Consider the following 17,430-nt stretch of genomic DNA (forward strand, 5'->3'; position numbering starts at 1 on the left):
CCCTCACTCCATCAACCCCTCACTCCATCAATCCCTCACTCCATCAACCCCTCACCCTATCAACCCCTCACTCCATCAACCCCTCACCCCATCAACCCCTCACCCCATCAACCCCTCACCCCATCAACCCCTCACCCTATCAACCCCTCACTCCATCAACCCCTCACCCTATCAACCCCTCACTCCATCAATCCCTCACCCTATCAACCCCTCACCCTATCAACCCTTCACCCTATGAACCCCTCACCCTATCAACCCCTCACTCCATCAACCCCTCACCCTATCAACCCCTCATTCCGTCAATCCCTCACTCCATCAACCCCTCACCCTATCAACCCCTCATTCCGTCAATCCCTCACTCCATCAACCCCTCACTCCATCAACCCCTCATTCCATCAATCCCTCACTCCATCAACCCCTCATCCTATCAACACCTCACCCTGGTAGACAATGAGGCGGCAGTTGTTCTGAGACTCAGGGGCATCTGCCAGGATGTCCTCAAGTGTCCGGCAGAAGAGTTTGGCCTGCTCAAGCCGATCCTCCCGGCTAAAGCCAGCTTGGCCATATTGTGACATGGCAAACAAAGTCTGCAGCGGGGAGGCGTACTCCAGGACACAGGCGCCTGCCTGGAGGAGGAAAGAGGAAGACCAGACTAAGTCAGGACCCAGGGGGATGGGGGATGGAGGATGGAGGGTCCAGTTCAGACCCTGGCCCCCAGTGTCACAGGCTGAAGCCCCACTCCCTCGGCCTGTAATGATGGAGTCCTGGGAGGCGGCCACCCTGATGAGGTCTATGCTGTCTGGCCTGCCTTTGCCTCTGATACCCAATTCTGAAATCAAGGCCAGGGCTGGACTAAACTTACCCTTCACAGATCTTCCTCCTAAGATCCCAGGGCAAGACCCACAGAGCGAGGCTGTCAACTGCTGCAGCTGGGAATCAGGTCTGGGGCCGGGCTCTGGGGTTCAGCTCTGGTCTGGGTTCCCCTGCACCCACATGAAATCCTTCAAATGTTCTCACAGCCTTTGTCTAGGGCAGCTTTATGGTCAAGTGCACGGTACAGCCAAGTTGAAATCATTCACTTTCCTACTGTGTCTCTGAGCTTCAGTGTCCTCCTCTGTAAAGTGGAGATGCTAACAGTCTCTACCCCATAGGGTGGTGGTAAGAATTCAATGAGGTGGTCAGATGACACACCCAGAATAGCAGCCAGCATGTAGTAAGTGCTCAATAAATGTTACCAATTAGAGCTGAATCCTGCCCAGCCCTAGGGACACTACAGCTTAGAGAAGGGCAATGAATTTTCATCAGTGCTTGGCAAGGGCCCAGGGTTCTGGGGGTCCTGACCCCTCCCCAGGGACCCCCACTTCCCTGCGGCCTCACCCGCTGCCCGTTCTCCAGAAGCTCATAGATGCTGTTGGTGTAAACCCGCCCCTTGATGCCAGCACGGTCAATGGTCTGCTGGGGCAGTTTATCCAGGAAGCGAATGTTGGCGTCAGCTGTGCTCAGGTTGTCAGGCACCCCACAGTCCAACGGGAAGAGGATATACAGCCGCTGGCTTGCTGGACCCCGTAGCACATTGTTGTTATGCTGATTGTAAGTTCGAATCCGGGCCTGGAATCCTGAGGCAGGGAAGCCCAAAAAGTCATTCCCGATAACCCTCTCTCCTACCTGATTCAGGACTGAGACCCAGGTTATTGGCCCCACAGTGTGCGGGTGCCAGAGAATGGAGCGTCCAGCGCATTCTCATTGTACAGGAGGCCAGGAGGGGCAGTGCCTCCGAAAGCCCTGCTACCCTTCCTCCTATGGCCCCGCCCTTCACCCCCCCACCCTCACTTCTTTCCTCAGATGTCTATGTCAGCCCCACTTCTTCCCACTATGGCTTTCAGGGCTCTGAGAGGCAGGCAGAGCCCTGGGAGGTGACATTCCCAGGTTTCTCGTGTGCACAGAGCCAGGCCTCTAGCCCCAGATCAGTCTCCTAGCAGAAACCCTAAGAGATAGCAATGAGATATGGAAGAGCTACAGCTTTAGCCTGCAAGTCAGAGGAATAAAACATAAAGGCTTAGCCCGGGCATCTGTAATCCCAGAACTTTGAGAGACTGAGGCAGGTGGATCACTTAAGTTTAGGGGTTTGAGACCAGTCTGGGCAACATGGTGAAACCACATCTCCACTAAAAATACAAAAATTGGCCAGGCGTGGTGACTCATGCTTTTAATCCCAGCACTTTGGGAGGCTGAGGCAGATCATGAGGTCAGGAGTTCGAGACCAGCCTGGCCAACACAGTGAAAACCCGTCTCTACTAAAAATACACAAAAAAAGTTAGCTGGGCATGGTGGTGGGCACCTGTAATCCCAGCTACTCTGGAGAATTGCTTGAACCCAGGAGGCGGAGGTTGTGGTGAGCCGAGATCACGCCACTGCACTCCAGCCTGGGAGACAGGGCTAGACTCCATCTCAAAAAATTAATTAGCTAATTAAAATGTTAAAAATACAAAAATTAGCCAGGCATGGTGGCATGTGCCTGTAATCCCAGCTATTCCGGAGGCAGGATCGCTTGAACCCAGGAGGTAGAGGTTTAAGTGAGCCAAGATCTTGTCGCCACCGTACTTCAGCCTGGGCAACAGAGTGAGACTTTATCTAACAAAAAAAAGGGCTCCACAATACAGTGGTCCAGGGTCCAGGCTCTGGACAAACCAGGGTCCAAATCCTTTCTCCTCCTCTCTCTAAGCTACGTGATGTTGGACAAATCACTTGATCTCTCAGAACTATACTTAAAAATAAAAAAAAATTTTAAAAAGAGGCCAGACATAGTGGCTCATGGCTATAATCCCAGCACTTTGGCACTTTGGGAGGCCAAAGTGGGAGAATCACCTGAAGTCCGGAGTTCGAGACTAGCCTGGCCAACATGGTGAAACCCCGTCTCTACTAAAAATACAAAAATTAGCCAGGTGTGGTGGCAGGCACCTATAATCGCAGCTACTTGGGAGGTTGAAGCAGAAGAATCACTGGAACCCGGGAAGCAGAGGTTGCAGTGAGCTGAGATTGTGCCACTTCATTCCAGCCTGGGCAAAAGAGCGAAACTCCATCTAAAGAAAAAAAAATCTGGTGGGGCACGGTGGCTCACCTGTAATGCCAGCACTTTGGGAGGCCAAGGCAGGTGGATCACCTGAAGTTGGGAGTTTGAGACCAGCCTGACCAACATGGAGAAACCCTGTCTCTACTAAAAATACAAAATTAGCCAGGCATGGTAGCACACGTCTGTAATCCTAGCTACTCGGGAGGTTGAGGCAGGAGAATTGCTTGAACTTGGGGGGCAGAGGTTGAAGTGAGCCAAGATGACACCATAGCACTCTAGCCTGGGTAACAAGAGCGAAACTCTGTCTCAAAAAAAAAAAAAAATCTAAGGCCAGCTCCATGGTTCATGTCTATAATCCCAGCACTTTGGGAGGTTGAGGTGGGTGAATTACTTGAGGTAAGGAGTTCAAGACCAGCCTGGGCAACATAGTGAAACCCTGTCTCTACTAAAAATACAAAAAAATTTAGCCAGGCATGGTGGCAGGCACCTGTAATTTCAGCTACTTGGGAGGCTGAGGCAGGAGAATCGCTTGAACCCAGGAGGTAGAGGTTGCAGTGAGCTGAGATTGTGCTGCTGCACTCTAGCCTCGGCAACAGAGAGAGACTTTGTCTTAAAAAAAAAAAAAATCTAGGCCGGGTGCGGTGGCTCAAGCCTGTAATCCCAGCACTTTGGGAGGCCCAGGCGGGTGGATCACAAGGTCAACAGATCGAGACCATCCTGGTCAACATGGTGAAACCCCGTCTCTACTAAAAATACAAAAAATTAGCTGGGCATGGTGGCGCGTGCCTGTAATCCCAGCTACTCAGGAGGCTGAGGCAGGAGAATTGCCTGAACCCAGGAGGCGGAGGTTGCGGTGAGCCGAGATCGCACCATTGCACTCCAGCGTCGGTAACAAGAGCGAAACTCCATCTCAGAAAAAAAAAAAAAAAAAAAAATCTAAAATAGGGATGGGCATGGTGGCTCCTGCTTGTAATCTCAGCACTTTGGGAGGCTAAGGTAGGAGAATTGCTTGAGCCCAGGAGTTCGAGACTAGGCTGGGCAACATAGCAAAATCCTGTCTCTTGTTTTTATAACTAACTAACTAAATAAAATAAAAGAGAAATGAAGATTATTCCTTCCTCACACGGTGTGAATTAGAAAATGCACAGGAGGGCACACAGCATGCAGTAAATATTTACTGAAAGAATTCACAGGTGACCTTGGATGAGTCACTTAATGGCTCTAAGCCCCATATTCCTTCCTGTTAATCAGGCATCATAATAACATCCTTCATGCCTTGGGATCAAAGGATTTGGTAGACATGAAAATGCTTCGAAAAGAATAGTGAGTTCTGGAAACACAAGAGGCTGTGTGTCATAGTGTCTGTTTTGTAGATCTGGAAATAGGGGCATAGAGGATGGCCCACCTGGCAGGATCAGCCGCAGGTACCCGATGTAATATGACCATGCCAGCCCATGGGCCACATTGAAGTTCCCTTTTTCACAGACTGCAGAGATCTCAGCTGGGGCCAGGCCCTGTGGACAGTGGGATGGGGCTGGGGGGCCCCCATCAAGAACACCCAGAGAACTCCTCCTCCTCCAAGGCTTCCCAACCTGCTGCCGACTTGATCCCTCCTTTGCCATTGCCGAACCCACTGTTCCAGGACATGATAGCTCTACTCCACCGACTCCAACCTTTAAATCAGTCCCACTCCCAGCACTGAGCTCAGGACAGGCCACACCACGTTTCCACAGCCTCCACTTGGCCAGAGCTTCTGCCTCCCCCTGTGTCATACCTTGAGGCCCAGGAGGACGTTCAGTGCCTGCGAGAAGCCCAGGAGGGCAAGCGTCCAAGTGAAGGGCCGGCCAACCGCATTTGGGAGGAAGCAGTAGAAATAGCTGGACAGCAACAACCAGGCCCCGAGGCGGATGGGGCAGCCTAGGCAGGCCCGCACAGCCCTCCAGTAGCTGCCCTGGTACCTGTGGGTGACAGCCAGGCCCCAGCCCCCAGCCCAGCTCAGCCAGAGAGGTTTAAGGAGGAGCAGGGGTAGGCATCAAGGGAGTGACACATGCTGGATACCCCATCCCATGGGTACTGCAGTGAGTCACCTGGAGTGGACATGGCGCAGCTCCTCAGCCAGGCTGCAGAACCTGTTCAACAGCAGTCCCAGCTGCAGGGAGGCTAGGTGGAGGACTAGAAACTGGAGAATGTCCTCTGGTGGCTCTCCTAGCCACCAAAGAGTCACCAGGCAGACACTCAGCAGAACCAAGGCTGCCTTCCGGGCCCCATGACCCCGGGGATGTGGGATGGATGGATGTAGGCTGGAGTGGGGCATCTGTGGGCACCAAGAAATCCATGACCATGCTCCCCTCACCCTCCTGCCCTTCTAGGACTGAGGCTCTGGCTGGGTACCTCCCGCCAGCTGCCCTTTCCCTGGTGCCCAGCCATTCTCAGAGGCTGCCTGTAGAGACACCTCTAGGAGACAGGCTGGGAATGTCATCCCAAAGCTCCTGTCCCAGCGAGGTTTGCTGAAAGCAGAGCAGGCCTGCACACACACACCCCACCAAGCACAGGGAGACCATTGGTGTAGTGAAGAGAGAAGGCAGCAACTATCCCAGACCCAGGCTGGAAGCTGTCCTGTGCAGCCTTACCCAACCAGGAACCCTTGGGGACCTGGGTTCCCCTGTCCCCAGAATCCACCTCAGAGAGGACCTTAGTCAACAAAATGGAAAACAGGGCTGGGCGTGGTGGCTCACGCCTGTGGTCCCAGCACTATGAGAGGCCGAGGTGGGCTGGTCACGAGGTCAGGCATTTGGGACCAGCCTGACCAACATGGTAACACTCCGTCTCTACTAAAAATATAAAAAGTAGGGGCCGGGCGCGGTGGCTCAAGCCTGTAATCCCAGCACTTTGGGAGGCCGAGGCGGGTGGATCACGAGGTCAAGAGATCGAGACCATCCTGGCCAACACGGTGAAACCCCGTCTCTACTAAAAATACAAAAAATTAGCTGGGCATGGTGGTGCGTGCCTGTAATCCCAGCTACTCAGGAGGCTGAGGCAGGAGAATTGCCTGAACCCAGGAGGCGGAGGTTGCGATGAGCCGAGATCGCGCCATTGCACTCCAGCCTGGGTAACAAGAGCGAAACTCCGTCTCAAAAAAAAAAAAAAAAGTAGGCCGGGCGTGGTGACTCAAGCCTGTAATCCTAGCACTTTGGGAAGCCAAGGTGGGTGGATCACCTGAGGTCAGGAGTTCAAAACCAGCCTGGCCATCATGGTGAAACCCCATCTTTAAAAAAAAAAAAAATACAAAAACAGCCGGGCATGGTGGCAGGTGCCCATAGTCCCAGCCACTCAGGAGGCTGAGGCAGGAGGATCGCTTGAACCCAGGAGGTGGAGGTTGCAGTGAGCCCAGATCACAACACTGCACTCCAGCCTTGGGGACAGAGTGAGACTCGGTCTCAAAAAAAGGAAAAACCAAAGTGAAAAACAGAGCTCAGGGAGTGGGGACAGGGCAGCCAGCAGGCACCCCCTTGCCTCTGGGTGCCAGGGGCCCTAGGTTTGGCACTCCACCAGGCTGCTCTTGAGCCTACCTTCTGCCTCCAGGACATTGGCTGCTCCGGATGATGACAGGGAGAGAAGGCCCAGTGCTACCAGCAGACAAGGGCAGCTTCTCTGAGTGCAGCCTGAAAATGAAATGTTACACGAATGCTTTCTCCACAACACCCCAGCCCTGGCGTCTCTCCAAACCGCAGCTTTAGTTGTGCTGGGAGAAAGGGTATTTCCTGCTCCTCAGGAAGGGAGGTAGAACCCTTCCCTCAATGCCCTGATGAGCTGGGCATGAGTCTTGGGGTCAGGGGTGAGGCTTGAGAAAGCCCCCATTCCATTGCCCTTTGCTACCCCCAAACTGAGGGTGTTTAGAAACACACTCACCACAGTCACAGCTCTGAACACCAGGTTCCCCTCAAGCCACCACGACCACTGTACCCAACACCTGTAGCCAACACACTGGACCCAGCACCTGAACAGGACTCCACAGGCTCAGCCAAAGGCAGCACACACATCACACGATGCTTCCCCGTCTCATATTTTTCTTATGGTTTCCAGGATGCAGATCCTCTTTTTCTGAAAAGCATGACCTAGGAGGGAGGAGTGGAAAATAAACAGTAATTTCCTGTAACAAGAGCCTTTTTTATAAAGCACTTGGAGGAAGAGGAGGGGCACAGAGGAAGGGGGGTTTGACTCTTTGCAGGAAATGGCCACGCCTGTGACTTTTCTGAGCCCGCTAGTTTCTGCCCAGAAGGCCATTGGGGGGATGATATTAAGCCAGTGCACAAGTAATTACGGGCCTGGCACAGTGGCTCACGCCTGTAATCCCAGCACTCTGGGAGACCGAGACGGGTGCATCACTTGAGGTCAGGAGTTAGAGACCATCCTGGTCCACATGGTGAAACCCCACCTCTACTAAAAGTATAAAAGTTGGCTGGGCATGGTGGTGGGTGCTTGTAATCTCAGCTACTCAGGAGGCTGAGGCAGGGAAATCACTGGAACCTGGGAGGCAGAGTTTGCAATGAGCAGAGATTGAGCCATTGCACTCCAGCCTGGACGATACAGTGAGACTCTATCTCAAAAAAAAAAAAAAAAAAAAAAAAAAAAAAAAAAAAAAAAAAAAAAAAAAAAAAAAAAAAAAAAAAAAAAAGAAAGAAAATAAAAGAAAAATGATCTGACCTACACTGAGTGTAGATTATAAAATCCCCATGCATCAACCTAATAATAATGATAATAAAGTGTTCACCTTGTTCCAGACATTATGTCAAGTGTTACAGATACAGATATCACTTCACCAGCCACTCTGTCAGATAGGTGTAATTCTAGCCCCATTTTATAAATGGATAATCTGAGGCTCAGAGAGGTAAAATAAGTGGCCCAAGTAACTTAGAGTGGGGACTTGAAGCCTGCTGGGTTGCTCCAAAGCCCAGCTTGCTCTGTGTCTTGATTTCATGCCAGTAATCCCAGCACTTTGGGAAGCCAAGGCAGGAGGATCACTTGAGCCCAGGAATTTGAGACCAGCCTAGACAACATAGGGAGATCTCATCACTACAAAAAATGAAAAAATTAGCCAGGCATGGTGGCACATGCCTATAGTCTCAGCTACTTGGGAGGCTGAGGTGGGAGAATCACTGAGCCCTGGAGGTGGAGGTTGTGGAGAGCTGTAATGGTGCCACCGCACTCCAGCCCAAGTGACAGAGTGAGATCCTATCTCAAAAAAAGAAAGAAAGAAAAGAAGGAGGGAAGGAAGGAAGGAAAAGAAAGGAATGATCTGACCTACATTGTTTGACTGTAGGGTAAAAAATCCCCATTCCAGAGAGGCCCTGCACCCCACCTCCCAACTCAAAAAGAAGGAACCCGTGTTCAGAGAGGCCAAGAAGAATCTAGGCAGATGGGTGTGGCTGGGTTTCCCCACTCATTCTAATAGTATTAGACCATAACCTTTCTGTCCAATTATATTTCTTTCTTTCCTTTTTTTTTTTTTTTGAGACAGAGTTTCACTCTTATTTCCCATGCCCAGGCTAGAGTGCAAGGGCACAATCTTGGCTCACTGTAACCTTGCCTCCCAGGCTCGATTCTCCTGCCTCAGCCTACTGAGTAGCTGGGATTACAAACATGTGCCACCACACCCAGCTAATTTTGTAGTTTTAGTAGAGATGGGGTTTCTCCATGTTGGTCAGGCTGGTCTTGAACTCCCGACCTCAGGTGATCCGCCTGCCTCGGCCTCCTAAAGTGCTGGGATTACAGGTATGAGCCAGTGCGCCTGGCCTTCCAGTTATATTTCAACAAGACTGTCCATACTTTGATGAATCTAAATATAAAAATAGACAATTTGTCCTCTGTCTTTGGGTCTTCATTCTGAAGGCCTCTGTGACACATAAAACTCTGATCAAATAAATTTGTATATTTTTTCTCCTGTTAATCTGTCTCTTGTCAGTGATTTTCAGCAAGCTTTCAGAGGGCAAAAGGGGAATTTTTCCTTGGCCTTGACCCAAGCTTGTAGTTCCTTTGGGGTGAGTAGTGTCTCTGGCTGCAGTAAGCTGTCTCAAAGTCGGGGCAGGCCTGGAGAGTGGGGTTAGGATGGCACCCACAGAGCAGCAATAGTTCATTCCTGGCCTGGACCCTTCCCCACATCATGACCAGACACGAGAAGACACACATTCATAGATTCCCTGGCCTCAGAGGAGCAATGAGGCTTCCTGGAAACTCTGGTTTTTGAAAATCATGTCCTAAGAATGGAGGGAATTCCCTACACTTTCTCTCCCCTACCTTTGGCTCACGTAAAGACCTAGGAGAATATATGACAAAGTGCTAACAAAGGTTACTCTGTGCAATTAGAATATGGGTGATTTTTATTCTATTGTCCTTTTTGGCTCATTATGTTTTCTAAGATTTATTTTCCCTACATTGAATATGTATCATTTGTTTAATGTTTAAAATATGCTGTAAAAAGAGAAAATCCTTTGGGATTGCTCACACCTGCAATCCCAATGATTTGGGAGCTCAAAGCAGGAGGATCGCTTGAGACCAGGGAGTTAAAGGCTGCAATAAGCTATGATCACACCGCTGCACTCCAGCCTAGGTGACAGAACAAGACCTAATCTCAAGAGAGAGAGAGAGAATCTCAACATTGTCTCAGTCTTAAGACATCCCTCCACTCCCTTCTGTCCCATCTCCTTCCCCTCTGACCTACCTGCTACTCTGGGCTCATTCCCTGAGTCTGAACCTGCTTTAATGCAGGCCTTGCAGGTGCAGAAGGCATTGAGGCCAGGTCATTCAGGTAAGGCAAGCCATGGCTTGGCCAAGAGGACTGGTAATGATGGGGGTCAGGGAAGCAGGGAGGCCACCCTAGCCTGGCCTGACTGGAGAGAAACGTCCTGTAGGGTGGGGGCGGGAGTGCAGGCTGCGATGGGAGCAGAGGCCTCATGGCCTGGGCCTTCCAACGCCAGGCCAGGATTGCCACACACCCTTTATCCATGCGGTCCTTCCCGGTGTGTACTGTGTTCTGCTGGCACAGGCCCGGACTTGTTGTCATAGCAGCTGCAGCTGGACAGGGGAAAGGGGCAGAATATAACTGTATGAGTAATTAACTACAGATGTGGCAGGGCTACGAGGAATGTTCAGCCTGCTGCTGTGAGCGGAAACTGGAAAACCCGGGGCCAGGTTTCCCTGAAGGCGGCCATTTAAGCTGAGTTTGGAAGGAGAATGGGAGTCATGGGGGAGCGAGTGGGTGTGGAACATTCTGAAAGGAGCAGCGTACACAAAGGCCCTGGGATGGGAAGGAGCTGGGCCAGTGGAGGAACAGAGAAATGGCTGGAGCGGCTGGGGCTTGTAGGCATGTTGAGGGGGTATATGTTGGTTTCCAAGAACTGCCATAGGAAGGCATCACAGATTTGGTGGCTAAAAACAACAAATGTTTATTCTGTCATAGTTCCAGAGGCTAGAAGTCCAAAATCAAGGTGTTGGTAGGGCCGGGCCACACTTCCTCTGAAATCTCTAGAGTAGCGGTCCCCAGCATTTTTGGCACCAGGGACTGGTTTCTTGGAAGATAATTTTTCCTCAGACCAGGAAGGGGATAATTTCGGGATGAAACTGTTCACCTCACATCCGAGCATTGGTTAGATTTTCCTAAGGAGAGCGCAACATAGATCACTTGCATGTGCAGTTCGCAATTGAGTTCTCGCTCCTAGAGAATCTAATGCGGATCCTTTTGTAGTTCATGAACATGATGATTGGGTGTTCACACACTTGTGTGAGATGTGCCACCTTTTAACCTTGTTACGACATCTGCATGTTATCCATCTGACCTGAAATTTAAAAAAAAAAAAAAAAAGAGAGAGAATCTAATGCCACCACTGATCTGACAGGAGGCAGAGCTCTGGCAGTAATGCTCGCTCTCCCACCGCGGCCCTAACAGGCCACAGACCAGTACTGGTCCAAGGCCCAAAGATTGGGGACCCCTGCTCTAGAGGAGGATCTCTTCTTGCCACTTAAACCTTCTGGGAGTCCCAAGTGTGCCTGGACCAAATCTCCGCCTCCTTTGTCACATGGCATTCTCCCATCTGTGTGTCTCTGTCTTCACATGGCCTTTCTTCTCATGAAGACACAGGTAAGGTGCAGTGGTTCATGTCTGTAATCCCAGCGCTTTGGGAGGCCAAGGTAGGAGGATTGCTTGAGGCCAGAGTTCAAGGCCAGCCTTGGCAACATGGGGAAACCCCATCTCTTAAAAAAAAAAAAAAATGACTAGGGGCGGTGGCTCATGCCTGTAATCCCAGCACTTTGGGAGGCCAAGGCAGGCAGCTCACCTGAGGTCAGGAGTTCAAGACCAGCCTGGCCAACATGGTGAAACCCCATCTCTACTAAAAATACAAAAAATTAGCTGGGCGTGGTGGCAGGCACCTGTAATCCCAGCTACTCGGGAGGCTGAAGTAGGAGAATTGCTTGAACCCTGGAGGTGGAGGTTGCAGTGAGCTGAGATTGCATCACTGCACTCCAGCCTGGGAGACAGAGTGAGACTTCATCTCAAAAGATAAAAACAATTAAAATAATTAGCTAGGCATGGTGGCTCACACCTGTAATCCCAGCTTCTTGACAGGCTGAGGCAGGAGAATTGTTTGAGCCTGGGAGGTGGAGGTTGCAGTGACCTGAGATTGCACCACTGCACTCCAGCCTGGGGGGCAGAGTGAGACTCTGTCTCAAAAAAAAAAAAAAAATATTAAAAATGAAACAAAAAAAAAAAAAAAAAAAAAAAAAACATGTAGACAAGCATAGCATGATTAGCCATTAGCACAATGAGATGTCATGGCATACCTGTTAGAATTATTAAACTNAAAAAAAAAAAAAAAAAAAAGCACCAGTCATTGGAGTAGGACCTACCTATCTGCAAAGGCCCTATTTCCAAGAAAGGTCACATTCACAGCTACCCTAGGTTAGGACTTTAGCATTATCTTTTTGGAGACACAACTTGATCCATAACAGTGTCAGTGGTGTAAGAACGGGACTGGAGGGTGGGTGTGACCCTGTGGGCTGTGGCCAGGGCCTCAGCGCCTAGGAAGGGTCATACAGCTGCATGCATGGGGTTGTCCTCAGCAGTCAGACACATCAGGTGTATTGACAGGCAGGGACGTTGCAGCTCTTCCAGACTGACCATCTGGTCCTCCAAAGAGGAAGCTGAGGGCCATGGAGGGAAGTTAGGCCCAAGTTCCAGGTTGTCTGGTTTACTGGCTTTGACTGTCAAGCCAGTGGTGCTGAGTTCCTACACTCCGCTGACAGCCTGCTCCTGGGCCTCCTACTCACTTCCTGCTAGTTGCTTCTTCCCTCCAAACACCCCGGAAGTACTGGTCTGGGCCAGCTCTCGTTTCTATTTCTAGGTGACTTGCAGCTCTTACAAGTCTTCTCTGAAACTCATCATCAGTGTTCCCGATGAGAAATAAGCCCCCATGCTTTCATTCAGGGGATGCTGGGCCTTGAACAGAGGGTGAATGGGGTAGGGAGGCCTCTGGCCTCTACGGAGCCACTCTTTTGCCCACACAACCTCAGTGCCCATTAATCCTGCCAGAACAGGGACGTTGGGGGATTTTGATATCAGTTGATCACAGTAGACCTGGTTTCCAGTCTGGCTTCTGGTTCTCCTGGCTGTGTGACCTTGGCCCAGATAGGCAACCTCTTTAAACCCAAATTTCCTCATACTTAAAATGAAGATAGCAATATATTTTATCTGACAGAATTGTCTTGAGAATAGAAAGAAATAATGCACGTGCAGACCTGGCCTGTAAATGCTCAGTAATTTCTCCTTTTTTTTTTTTTTTTTTTTTTATTTGGATATTCTCTCTTCTTTTCTTGATTTGCCTAGTTAGTGTTCAATCAATTTTATTTATCCCTTCAAAGGACTTACTTTTTTTGAGACGGAGTCTCATGTGTCGCTCTGTCACCCTGGTTGGAATGCAGTGGCACAATCTCGGCTCACTGCAACCTCTGCCTCCTGGGTTCAAGCGATTCTCCTGCCTCAGCGTTTTGAGTAGCTGGGACCACAGGTACATGCCACCACATCCAACTAATTTTTGGGATTTTTTTTTTAAGATGGAGCCTTTCTCTGTCGCCAGGCTGGAGTGCTGTGGCACAATCTCGGCTCACTGCAACCTCTGCCTCCTGGGTTCAAGCGAGTCTTCCGCCTCAGCCTCCCGAATAGCTGGGACCACAGGCACGTGCCACCACACCTGGCTAATTTTTATATTTTTAGTAGAGACGGGGTTTCACCATGTTGGCCAGTTGGCCAGGATGGTCTCCATCTCTTAATCTCGTGATCCGCCTGCCTCAGCCTCCCAAAGTGCTGGAATTACAGGCATGAGCCACTGTGCCTGGCCTAATTTTTGTATTTTTATTAGAGACGGGTTTCACCATGTTGGCCAGGCTGGTCTTGAACCCCTGACCTCAAGTAATCCACCTGTCTTGGCCTCCCGAAGTGCTGGGACTGCTACCTGACCATGACCCCATTGGATTTTATACACAGGAAGTCAGACAGGGAGGGAGAAGAATAGGATTTGATGTCGTCACATTGTCTGGCATCTGGGGGCCTTTATTTAGAGTTGGGTAAGAGCCTCCACCTGGAAAATGTGGACGGCAAGTTGTGCATCATGTGGTTAACCTGACTTACTTTGAGAAGTTGGTGCTCCTCATCTTGAGGAATGCAGATTCCAGCAGTGGCCCAGGGCAAAGAGTGTGCGTCATTGATGAGAGTGGGAAAATGAAACTCTTTAGTCAGCCTTTCATCCAAGCTGTTTGTCAGATGCTGGCACAATCCCAGTCCCTAGAGGAAAGCCACTGGCCCTTGTAGAAGAAATCAGAAACAGAAATGACGTGAAGGTGTTTAATGTCTCCAAGGAAGATGGAAACCACCTTCTGCCACATACTGTGCCATGTGTGCAGGGCAGCAGGAATCAAAAACATGTGCGTTCCTGCTTTTCTACCCATGAAGAAGTGCCCAGTTCAAGAGGAGCCCAATGGAGCCATGCCTGTCAAGGCTGTGTGCCTTTGGGGTTATGAAAGTTCGTGGGCTTTTCCAGTGAAAACTTAACAGCTGTTTTCCATAAAATGTTTAAAAGATCAACTTAGCCTTGATGCTGGGTTGTCTGTACAAGATTAACAATCCATTGTGGCTTATGCATGCTTTAAGATTCTGTTTATTTCCTCTTGCAGTCGTGCACATGATTTGGATAAATTATGAGATGATCAGTGGTTTTCAGAGTATTAGATGGAATTTGCCCTCATTGAAGTTTATAAATGTATTCAGGGGGAGGAGGGGAAAGAGCTCACTGCCTAATCAGTTTTGTAGGTCATGAAAATGCAATTCCTCTCCAGGTGCAGTTTCAGTCTCATGCAACTTAATAACAGTTATTTGAGGCCGGGCGCGGTGGCTCAAGCCTGTAATCCCAGCACTTTGGGAGGCTGAGGCGGGTGGATCACGAGGTCAAGAGATCAAGACCATCCTGGTCAACATGGTGAAACCCCGTCTCTACTAAAAATACAAAAAATTAGCTGGGCATGGTGGCGCGTGCCTGTAATCCCAGCTACTCAGGAGGCTGAGGCAGGAGAATTGCCTGAACCCGGGAGGCGGAGGTTGCGGTGAGCCGAGATCGCGCCATTGCACTCCAGCCTGGGTAACAAGAGCGAAACTCCGTCTCAAAAAAAAAAAAAAAAAAAAAAAAAAAAAGTTACTTGATTTAAAAAAAAATTATTCCAGCTGGGCGTGGTGGCAGGCACCTGTAATCCCAGCTACTCAGGAGGGTGAGGCAGGAATATCACTTGAATCCTGGAGGTGGAGGTTGCAGTGAGCCAAGATCACGCCGCTGCACTCTACTCCAGACTGGGCGACAGAGCAAGACTCTGACTCAAAAAAAAAAAAAATTATTCCAAAATAAAACCATTTTAGGTTATCTCTCCAATTCTTCCTTTTTGTTTGCTTATTGCTTAATAAATATAAAAATAGGCTGGGTATGCTGGCTTACACCAATAATCCCAGCACTTTGGGAGGCCGTGGTGGGCAAATCATGAGGTCAAGAGTTCGAGACCAGCCTGACCAACATGGTGAAACTCCATCTCTACTACAAATATAAAAATTAGCTGAGCATGGTGGTGCATGCCTGTAATCCCAGCTACTCAGGATGCTAAAACAGGAGAATTGCTTGAACCCCAGATGTGGAGGTTTCAGTGAGCTGAGATCGAGCCACTGCACTCCAGCCTGGGCGACAGAGCAAGACTCTGCTTCAAAAATATATAAATAAATAATTCTAATGGTTACAGACAAAAGAAATTTTTTTCTTTCTTTTTTTTTTTTTTCCTTTTTTTCTACAGGTGTGCATCACCATGCCCGGCTAACTTTTGTATTATTAATAGAGACAGGGTTTCACCATATTGGCCAGGCTGGTCTCAAACTCCTAACCTTGTGATCAGCCCTCCTTGGCCTCCCAAAGTGTTAGAATTACAGGAGCAAGCCACCGTGCCTGGCCAAAAAAAATTGTTTCAGGCCAGGAGAGTGGCTCATGCCTGTCCTCCCAGTACTTTGGGAGGCTGAAGCCAACAGATCACTTGAGGCCAGGAGTTCAAGACTAGCCTGGCCAACATGGCAAAACCCCATCCCTACTAAAAATACAAAAAATTGCTTTCAGTCCTAGGTCTATGTGGGGCCGTGTCTCAAACCACCCAAGGTCCCCTCAGATCGCCCGGAGAGGCACTCGGACCTGGAGCGGTGAGCAAAATGAAGACCTTCCAAGACCAGAGTGGCAGCTCCAATAATAGAGAACCTCTCTTGAGGTGTCGTGATGCATGGATGGACTTGGAGCTTGCTATAGGTGGAGTTCTCTGGGCTGAACAGAAAATTGAAGCTAATCTGCAAGAGGTCAAAGCTCAGATTCACAGTTGCATAAGCTGTCACCTGAAATGTCTTAGAAGCTGTGAGGTGTGGCTATATGAACAGGTGGACTTCACCTATCAGCTTAAAGAGGAGACACTTCTCAGCAGGCTTGGCAGTTCTACTGGTTATTGGGCCAGTTCAGTTGTCCTACTCATCAACTGGAGTGTACCCAAAACACAGATCTAGCCAACTGAGTCTCTGTGTGCCTGGAGAGATTGGGCAGTTTGGCCCTTAAGCCTGAAGATTCAACTGTCCTGCTCTTTGAAGCTGACACAACTGCTCCGTGCCAGACCATCACCACATTTGGGTCTCTCAAAACCATTCAGGCTGGGCGCAGTGGCTCTTGCCTGTAATCCCAGCACCTTGGGAGGCCGAGGTGGGCGGATCTTGAGGTGTAGAGATTGAGATTATCCTGGTCAACATGGTGAAACCCCCGTCTCTACTAAAAATACAAAAATTAGCTGGGCGTGGAGGCGCGCCTGTAATCCCAGCTACTCGGGAGGCTGAGGCAGAAGAATTGCTTGAACCCAGGAGACAGAGATTAGAGTGAGCTAAGATCACACCACTGCACTCCAGCGTGGGCAAATGAGCGAAACTCCATGAAAAAAAAAAAAAAAAAAAAAAGGCGTGACAGCCATTTCGCTACTAATTCTTTTTCCATTGAAATGGAAAAGGTTGAAGATCTAGAGCTTCCTGGTCAAGATGAGATGGACCTACCAGATTGGCTGGTGACTCCCCAAGAATCCTGTAAGTTGGGGAAGCCTGAGAATAGCAGTTGTGAAAGCAGTAAGAAGTTTAAGCTCTTGTTCCAGTCCTATAATGTGAATGATTGGCTTGTCAAGACTCACTTTTGTACCAACTGTCAGGGAAAACAGCCCAAAGGTGTGGAGATTGAAAACCTGGGCAATCTGAAGTGTCTGAATGACCACTTGGAGGCCAAGAAGCCATTATCCACCCCCAGCATGGTTACAGAAGATTGGCTTGTCCAGAACTATCAGGACTCATGTAAGGTAGAGGAGGTGTGCAGAGCCAATCAGCCCTGCACAAGCTTTGTAGAGTGTGTGTGTGATGAGAATTGTGAGAAGGAGGCTCTGTATAAGTGGCTTCTGAAGAAAGAAGAAAAAGATAAAAATGGGATGCCTGGGCCAGACACGGTGGCTCATGCCTGTTGTCCCAGCACTTTGGGAGGCCAAGGTGGGCGGATCACAAGGTCAGACGTTCAAGACCAGCCTGGCCAACATGGTGAAACCCCGTTTCCACTAAAAATACAAAAAATTAGCCTGGCATGGTGGCGTGCGCCTGTAATCCCAGCTACTTGGGAGCCTGAGGCAGGAGAATCATTCGAACCCAGGAGGCGGAAGTCACGGTGAGCGGAGACTGTGCCATTGCACTCCAGCCTGGGTGACAGAGCAAGACTCCATCTCCA

At 49.7% G+C, this 17,430-nt stretch overlaps 1 protein-coding gene, 1 non-coding gene and 1 pseudogene across 4 annotated transcripts in view; 2 read left to right on the top strand and 1 right to left on the bottom strand.

The window, feature by feature from the left end:
• The window catches only part of STING1 (stimulator of interferon response cGAMP interactor 1), a 10,021-nt gene extending 2,806 nt beyond the window's left edge, over window positions 1-7,215 (bottom strand). Inside the window, exons 1-7 of one of the 3 annotated variants that reach the window (XM_017536735.2) lie at window positions 7,068-7,215; window positions 6,640-6,732; window positions 5,158-5,384; window positions 4,845-5,028; window positions 4,476-4,584; window positions 1,378-1,616; window positions 440-626 (exon numbers count right to left, since the gene is read on the bottom strand). In XM_017536735.2, the coding sequence (XP_017392224.1) occupies window positions 440-626; window positions 1,378-1,616; window positions 4,476-4,584; window positions 4,845-5,028; window positions 5,158-5,384; window positions 6,640-6,657 (964 nt within the window). In that variant the 5' untranslated portion in view covers window positions 6,658-6,732; window positions 7,068-7,215. Of the gene's footprint in view, window positions 1-439; window positions 627-1,377; window positions 1,617-4,475; window positions 4,585-4,844; window positions 5,029-5,157; window positions 5,385-5,700; window positions 5,762-6,639; window positions 6,733-6,979 lie in introns of those variants that run through there. The other 2 variants (XM_017536734.2, XM_017536736.2) reach the window with 2 other exon arrangements.
• A 3,584-nt stretch (window positions 7,216-10,799) lies between these two features.
• Window positions 10,800-10,903, top strand: LOC119472461. The gene has a single exon (XR_005201605.1). It is a non-coding gene; the product is annotated as a small nucleolar RNA U13 (small nucleolar RNA).
• A 4,879-nt stretch (window positions 10,904-15,782) lies between these two features.
• LOC108310046 overlaps window positions 15,783-17,430 on the top strand; it is a 3,006-nt pseudogene continuing 1,358 nt past the window's right edge.

The sequence above is a fragment of the Cebus imitator genome, unplaced genomic scaffold (assembly GCF_001604975.1).
Source record: "Cebus imitator isolate Cc_AM_T3 unplaced genomic scaffold, Cebus_imitator-1.0 Scaffold101, whole genome shotgun sequence".
NCBI lineage: Eukaryota > Metazoa > Chordata > Mammalia > Primates > Cebidae > Cebus > Cebus imitator.